Genomic DNA, 8,451 nt, shown 5'->3' with positions numbered 1-8,451 from the left:
TTCTGTCTCATGCTCGTGTTCTCGTCTCCCGTTTGTTCTGCCTATACGCCTGTATAGGACTGTACTACTATGCATAGTAGATCTGTATTCTGGGCAGCTTGAGAAGGAGTTGACGAACTCGGACTTCTCCCGTGCCACCCTGGGGGACGCCCCAGGGATTAGAGGGGCCCGTTTTTTCGGGCCCCCACACGTATCCAAGGGATACGTCCATCAGTGGGCCACAGAGGAAACTCATATTTCCTCACGGCCGTCTGAATCTGTACTTTCGGTTTTGCACCAAAATCGCGCAGCGTTTCTTTTTGCCGGCTCGTTAAGTGTCTTGTGTGCGTTAAGTGTCTTGTGTGTTTTGTGTGTCTTTCTCGTTGCCCTTTGGATTTCCCTTGATTCCAAAATGGGACAGACACTTATGAGTCTCACTTTAGGACATTGGAGAGACGTCCAAATCCGAGCCAATAACCTGTCGGTGGAAGTCAGAAGAAGGAAATGGCAGACACTTTGTACTTCAGAATGGCCTACCTTTAACGTTGGGTGGCCCAAAGATGGAACCTTTAACATCCATGTTATTTTACAGGTCAAAGAACGAGTCTTCAACCAGGGACCCCAAGACCATCCGGACCAAGTACCCTATGTTGTAGTGTGGGAAAGCCTGGTTGATGAGCCTCCTCCTTGGGTCTCTCCCTTCGTTCACCCAAAGCCCAAAACCCTTCCATACACCACTTCTCCCCCAGGACCCTCCGCTCCCCCCGTCCCTCACCCCATCCCAGATCCCACCGACCCTCCCAAACCTCCTTCTTCCTCTAACCTATATCCTATAGTCAGCGATCCCTCTTCTCCACGGCGTCCTAAACCACAGAAGATCCTTCCTCTGGAGGACTCCCCCTTAATAGACCTTCTATCTGAAGAACCTCCCCCTTATCCTCCTCCCCCTCCTGCGCAGGCACTAAATTCCACAAGGGAGCCAGAGCACCCACTTGAAGAACGCGACCCCTTGCCATCCCCAATGGTGGGAAGACTTAGGGGTCGCAGGGAGCCAACACAAGAAGGAACTTCCAAACTCTTTCCCCTGCACCAAGGAGGAGGGCCAGGCAATCAGCTCCAATATTGGCCCTTTTCGGCCTCCGACCTATATAATTGGAAGTCCCATAACCCTTCCTTTTCACAGGACCCCGTAGCCCTAACTGCCTTAATTGAATCCATTCTAATCACACACCAACCCACCTGGGATGATTGTCAACAACTCTTGCAGGCTCTCCTCACCACTGAGGAGAGACAAAAGGTTTTCCTGGAGGCCAGAAAAAAACGTTTTAGGGGAAGACGGAAGACCCACACAACTCCCTAATGTGATAGATGCCGCCTTCCCTTTGACCCGTCCCGTCTGGGATTTCAACACGGCGGAAGGTAGGACCCACCTAAATCTTTACCGCCAGTTACTCATAGCAGGTCTCCATAATGCGGGGAGTTGCCCCATCAATTTGGCTCAGGTAAGACAGATAACTCAGGGGCCAGAGGAATCTCCAACCGCTTTCCTGGAAAGGCTTAAGGAGGCTTATCGCAGGTATACGCCTTTTGACCCAGATAGCAATGAGCAGAGAGGAAACGTTTCAATGACATTTATTTGGCAGTCAGCACCAGATATAAGGAATAAACTACAGCGTTTAGAGAACCTACAAGATTTCTCTTTACAAGATTTATTAAAGGAGGCAGAAAAGATTTTTAATAAAAGAGAGACTCAGGAAGAAAAGGAGGAACGACTTAGGAAGTTGCAGGAAGAAAAGGAGGAACGACTTAGGAAGTTGCAGGAAGAGAAAGAGGAGAAACTAAAGAAGGAAGCTGAAGAAAGGGAAGAGAAACGAGAACGTAAACAAAGTAAGGAACTTAGCAAAATCTTGGCCGCCGTAGTGCAAGGCAGCCAAGGACCAGAGGCAGGAAAGTCAGACAGGGAGGGAGACATAAGGAGGCCCCGAGTAGACCGAACCAATGTGCCTACTGTAAAGAAAGGGGACATTGGGCCAAAGAATGCCCAAAGAAATTCAGACACCCTAAGGAAAATGCTAAGCAAGTCACAAGACTTATGGCTTTAGACGAAGACTAGGGCCGTCAGGGTCAGGAGCCCCCCCCCAAACCCCGGGTATCCCTAACCGTTGGGGGGGCAACCAGTCACCTTCTTAGTAGATACAGGGGCTCAACACTCCGTTTTAACCAAGAGCCCTGGACCATTAAGTGACCGGGTGGCATGGGTTCAAGGAGCAACAGGAGGAAAACAATATAAATGGACTACGGAGAGAAAAGTACATCTGGCTTCAGGTAAAGTTTCTCACTCATTCCTTCATGTGCCTGACTGCCCCTACCCACTCCTGGGGAGAGATTTATTAACCAAGCTCAAGGCTCAAATCCATTTTGAGCCACAGGGGGCCACTGTGACCGGCCCCAACGGGACTCCTTTACACATCCTTACCCTACAGTTAGAAGAAAAATATAGACTACATGAGGAGCCCTCCCAACCTCAGAGAAACATAGAGTCCTGGCTTGCGTCTTACCCGGATGCCTGGGCGGAAACAGGAGGAATGGGACTAGCTATCCAGCAGCCCCCCATTCACATACAATTAAAGGCAACGGCCGTTCCTGTCAATGTTAAGCAATATCCTATGTCCAATGAGGCCTACCAGGGCATCAAACCGCACATAAGGCGGTTACTAGACCAGGGCATTTTGGCCCCATGCCGGTCCTCCTGGAACACTCCTCTGTTACCTGTCAAGAAACCTGGCACCAATGATTACCGGCCGGTCCAAGACCTGAGGGAGGTCAATAAGAGGGTAGAAGACATCCAGCCTACGGTGCCCAACCCTTACAACTTACTTAGTTCCCTGCCTCCAACCCACTTCTGGTATACGGTCCTAGATCTCAAAGATGCTTTCTTCTGTTTGAGACTAAGTCCTCAGAGTCAGCCCCTCTTCGCCTTTGAATGGAAGGATCCAGACTTGGGAATATCAGGTCAGTTAACCTGGACATGGCTACCACAAGGGTTTAAGAATAGCCCAACGCTGTTCGACGAAGCCCTTCACCAGGACCTGGCCGACTTACGGGTAAGACATCCCTCTCTGATCCTGCTCCAATATGTCAATGACATTCTATTAGCGGCTACCAATGAAGAGGACTGCCGAACAGGTACTGGGAACCTCCTATTAACCCTAGGCCAACTGGGATATAGGGCATCCGCAAAGAAGGCCCAGATCTGCCAGACTAAAGTCACTTACCTGGGTTATGAGCTATATAATGGCCAACGATGGCTAACAGCTGCGAGAAAAGAGACTATCTCTGGCATTCCCGCACCTCAAAACCACAGGCAATTGCAGGAATTCTTAGGGACCGCAGGCTTCTGTAGACTATGGATTCCGGGGTTTGAGGAGATAGCGGCTCCTCTGTACCCCTTAACAAAACAAGATACTCCTTTTGTTTGGACTGAGCAACAACAGCAGGCATTTGACCATATCAAACAAGCACTCCTTACATCTCCGGCGTTAGGCCTGCCAGACATAACAAAACCCTTCGACCTCTTTGTTGATGAAAAACAAGGATTTGCTAAGGGGGTCCTAACTCAAAGGCTCGGGCCTTGGAGACGCCCTATTGCCTACCTGTCCAAAAAGTTAGACCCCATGGTGGCAGGCTGGCCACCATGTCTAAAAATGATAGCAGCAATCGCGGTCCTCATCAAGGACGCAACCAAACTAACTTTGGGACAGCCCCTAACCATCCTGGCTCCACATACAGTGGAGTCTTTAATCCGCCAACCACCAGACCGCTGGCTGTCTAATGCCCGCCTGACTCATTATCAGTCCCTCCTCCTGGACTCAGACAGGATCCAGTTCGGACCTATAGTGACTCTTAACCCCGCAACCTTATTGCCCACTCCTAGGGAGGCACCATTGCATGACTGTCACCAGATCCTTGCTGAAACACATGGGACACGGCCCGACCTAACTGACCAGCCCATGAAGGATGCAGACCTGACCTGGTATACTGATGGCAGTAGCTACCTGCAGGATGGAAAACGACGAGCAGGAGCGGCCATCACGACCGACTCTCAAATTGTATGGGCAAGCGCGCTACCAGAAGGCACCTCGGCGCAGCGGGCAGAATTGATCGCCTTAACCCAGGCCCTCCAACTGGCAGAAGGTAAGAATCTTAATGTCTATACAGACAGCAGATATGCTTTTGCCACTGCCCATATTCACGGAGAAATTTATCGGCGGAGGGGACTACTAACCTCTGACGGTAAGGAGATTAAAAATAAGACCGAAATATTGGCCCTATTAAGAGCCTTATTTCTCCCCAAGAAGCTGAGCATAATGCACTGCCCTGGCCATCAAAAAGGGGATACCCCCGAGGCGAGAGGAAACCGCCTAGCTGATGCGACAGCCAAACAGGCAGCTTTGGGGCCCCAACTATTAACTGTTACTATACTCACTGAGATAGGAGAGCCAGATGAGACCCCCATTTGGAATTATGAGGAGGCCGACTTGGATTTCATACAGAAGATAGGGGCCAATTACAACTCAGCCCTAAACCGATGGGAATACCGAGGAAAGGCCATAGTACCTATAAAGATGGCGCAGGAACTAATAAATCACCTCCATCAGCTGACTCATCTGAGCGCGAACAAGATGAGATCTCTTATGGATAGGGCCAATTTAAAAAACTACTTCCCCAAACAAAACTTCCTTCTTCATCAAGCGGCCGCTAATTGTAAAGCCTGCGCCCAAGTCAATCCTGGGAAGACTATTATTGGACCAGGTGTCCAGGTACGTGGTCATCGACCTGGCACACATTGGGAAATTGACTTTACCGAAATTAAACCTGGCATGTATGGATATAAATACCTCTTAGTTTTTCTAGACACCTTTTCAGGATGGGCAGAAGCCTTTCCTACCAAAAAGGAAACCGCCAATATAGTCGCCAAGAAGCTACTGGAAGAAATTTTTCCAAGGTATGGAATGCCCGAGGTACTAGGGTCCGACAACGGGTCCGCCTTTGTCTCCCAGGTAAGTCAGTCGGTGGCCAAGCTGCTGGGGATTGATTGGAGACTACATTGTGCTTACAGACCCCAGAGTTCAGGACAGGTAGAAAGAATGAATAGGACCATTAAGGAGACTCTAACTAAATTACTGCTTGAAACTGGCTCTAAAGATTGGGTATTGCTCCTACCTCTAGCATTCTATTGGGCCAGAAATACTCCAGGCCCCCATGGATTAACCCCCTTCGAAATTCTCTATGGTGCTCCGCCCCCCGCTGTCACGTTCTTTGCGCCAGATATCTCTGCTCATTCCCCCTCCCCCTCCATACAGGCCCATCTGCAAGCCTTGCAGCTGGTGCAACAAGAGGTCTGGAAACCCCTGGCAGCCGCCTACGAGGAAAATCTTAACGCCTCATTGCGGCCTCATCCCTACAAAATCGGAGACATCGTTTGGGTCCGCAGACATCGAGCCACAAACCTTGAACCCCGTTGGAAAGGACCCCACACGGTACTCCTGACAATGCCCACGGCGCTAAAAGTTGACGGGATTGCAGCCTGGATCCACGCCTCCCATGTGAAAACGGCACACCCGGAAGAACAAACAGGACACCCTCAGAACTCGGAATGGACCGTCCAACGCTCCCCAAACCCACTAAAGATAAGACTCATTCGCCGTTGATCTTACTCTTTTGCTTATTCTCTTTCCTTTCCCCTATAAATGGCACCAGCCCACATCTCCCCAAGCAATTAACCTGGCAGGTTCTCTCTCAAACGGGGGAAGTTATCTGGTCCAGTACGGCCCAACACGCCCCTAATACATGGTGGCCTACCCTGTATCCGGATCTCTGTAAACTGGCTATGGGATCTTGGGACATAGGTCAACACGATGATCCCCATAAGCCACCAACATCCCCTACAAGCAATGGAATGTCGCCCCCTAACCGGGGATGTGGAGACGGACCACGACGTTACAAACTTAGTGTATTCCCCTTTTATGTCTGCCCCGCGCCAAAGAATAGTAATACTAGAGGACGGGCCTATAAATGTGGAGGCCCTAATGACTTCTACTGTGCGGCCTGGGGATGTGAAACTACAGGTGATGTCTATTGGAAACCCACCTCAAATTGGGATTTTATCACTGTAATAGCTAATTGTTCCCATCAGCTGGGAACATTTTGGGGAAGGGAAAATGATGGAAAACATTGTAAAAATGCATGATGTCACCCCCTTAAGATTACCTTCACAGAGTCTGGAAAGAAAGCAGTCCACTGGACAAAAGGATATAGCTGGGGCCTTAGACTCTATAAGGAAAATTATGACGAAGGACTCATATTTACTATAAAACTCTCAATTAAATCCCCCTCTGCAGCCATAGGACCTAACCCGGTCCTGCCAGATCAGAGAGATTCCGATATCGGAGAGAACCCATAACCCTAACCATAGCCCTATTGTTAGGAGTCGGGGGAATAGCGGCAGGAATTGGGACAGGAACTTCTGCCCTACTTCAAAGCACCCAGCTTATGCAATTACAAGTTGCCATGACCGCTGATTTGGAGGCTATAGAGAAGTCAATCACTGCCTTAGAAAAATCCTTAACCTCCCTTTCCGAGGTTGTTCTACAAAACAGAAGGGGGTTAGACTTGTTATTCCTAAAAGAAGGAGGGTTATGTGCAGCCCTCAAAGAGGAATGCTGTTTTTATGCTGATCAAACAGGGGTAGTTAGGGAGACAATGGATAAACTCAGAGAAAGATTGGCCCAGAGAAGAAGAGATTTTGAATCCCAGCAAGGCTGGTTTGAAGGCTGGTACAATCGGTCACCTTGGTTCGCCACTTTATTATCCACCCTTTTGGGACCCCTTATTATTCTATTACTGATTTTAGCAATTGGCCCTTACATCCTAAATAAGCTTGTTCAGTTCATCAAAGACCGCTTGTCAGTAATCCAGACAATGGTACTGACACAGCAATATCAACTGCTCAAACAAGCCGAATCCCAAACTGACATAATATAAGTACAGGACAAATGGATATAAGATTCTATCCATGATAAAGAAAAAGGGGGGAATGAAAGACTCCCTTCCTCCTTGCTGAGAGCTTTTTCCAGAGTGCTGAAACAAGGCCGCCACGCCAGAACAAACAGCTATGTCTTTGTCTTGAACCCAACGCCTGACTATGCTTAATTTAAATAGACCAATCAGGTTCCTGTAACTAAGCATCTGCTTCTGTAAGTCCGCTTCCCGCTCCCCCGCTCTACCCCCCCTTCCCGCCTTCGTCTTCGCGCGCGTGGGTCCTCCAAAGCCAATCCGCTAACACCAAGTATGCCTTTTTCAAATGTTCAAACTGTCAGCCAATCAGCTCCGCCCCACCCAAAACTTGTTTGTACCTGTCTATAAAAACCCTGCACCACCCCAGCCTGGTGTGCTCAGCTAGCAGGAGCTGCTGACCACCCGCAGGCGCCCGCGTTACAATAAAGATCCTCTTGCTGTTTGCATCCTGTGGCAGTGTTGAATTCTTGGGTATGGAGATCCGCGGGTCTTTCAGTAGCAACCCCTTAGAAAAAAAAAGCAGAGTGGGATCCTCCCCAACCATAAAAGAATGGTTAGAGTCTACAGCTTACTCAGAGCTGCAAGAAACTGCCAGGCATTCCATCACCTGCTAATTTGCCACAGTAGAAGAGAATGTGTATGTCAAGGGATATAATTAAAGGGATATACAACCATGAGTAGGTTTAGGAATGCACAGATCATCTGTCATATGACTTTAAAAAAGAGATAAACTGAAGGTACATAAAGTTGGGTTTATAAAAAACAAGGTATCAGAAGGATTTAAGATATAAGAGCAACTGTGAGACACCAAATGAAATCTTGAGGATAACTATGAAATTTGATCCAGGAGATGAATAATCTTCATGGACACACAATCACAGAATGGGCCATTAATTAAAAATCTACCTTTCAAATGACCTCACTCCAGTGGGTTTTATAGCTGATTCTACCAAATTTTAAATATTTTACCCTTTCTTTCTAGGTCATAGGAAAATATGGAAAGAATTTCAGTTTGTCCTATAAAGCTAACCTTTGTGCTAATGATATTAAAGGAAACTTAGCCCTGGTCTCAAAGTATAAAAATAAACTTCACAATAAAAAAGTATGACAATTGTTTTAGAGAAAAAATTTGTAACAGACTGTATTAGTCAGTATTCCCCCACAAAACTAGAGCCAGAAGTATAGACAGTAATATCTATAAGAGATTTGTTATAGGAATATGTTCAGGCAGTTATGGAGGCAAGGAGGCCCACAATCTGCATCTGTAAGCTGGAAAATCAGGAAAGGTGGTGGTATAATTCAGTCCGAGTCCAAAGGCCAAAGATTCAGGCTGATGTTCTAAGCCCTGGGCTGAATCTGAATGCCCAAGGGAGTCCAAGAGCAGGAGAAGATGGA

General features: G+C 48.0%; 1 protein-coding gene across 1 annotated transcript; it reads left to right on the top strand.

The window, feature by feature from the left end:
- The first annotated feature begins 1,223 nt into the window (after positions 1-1,223).
- Positions 1,224-5,690, top strand: LOC123938409 (protein NYNRIN-like). The gene is made up of 4 exons (XM_045999757.1): positions 1,224-1,398; positions 1,900-1,998; positions 3,151-4,451; positions 4,533-5,690. The coding sequence occupies exons 1-4, from the start codon at positions 1,224-1,226 to the stop codon at positions 5,688-5,690; spliced, it is 2,733 nt and encodes a 910-aa protein (XP_045855713.1).
- Positions 5,691-8,451: the final 2,761 nt, after the last annotated feature.

The sequence above is a fragment of the Meles meles genome, chromosome 3 (assembly GCF_922984935.1).
Source record: "Meles meles chromosome 3, mMelMel3.1 paternal haplotype, whole genome shotgun sequence".
Classification (NCBI taxonomy): Eukaryota; Metazoa; Chordata; class Mammalia; order Carnivora; family Mustelidae; genus Meles; species Meles meles.
Note: the sequence above shows the minus strand (reverse complement) of the source record. Positions and strands in the feature narration are given on the sequence as shown.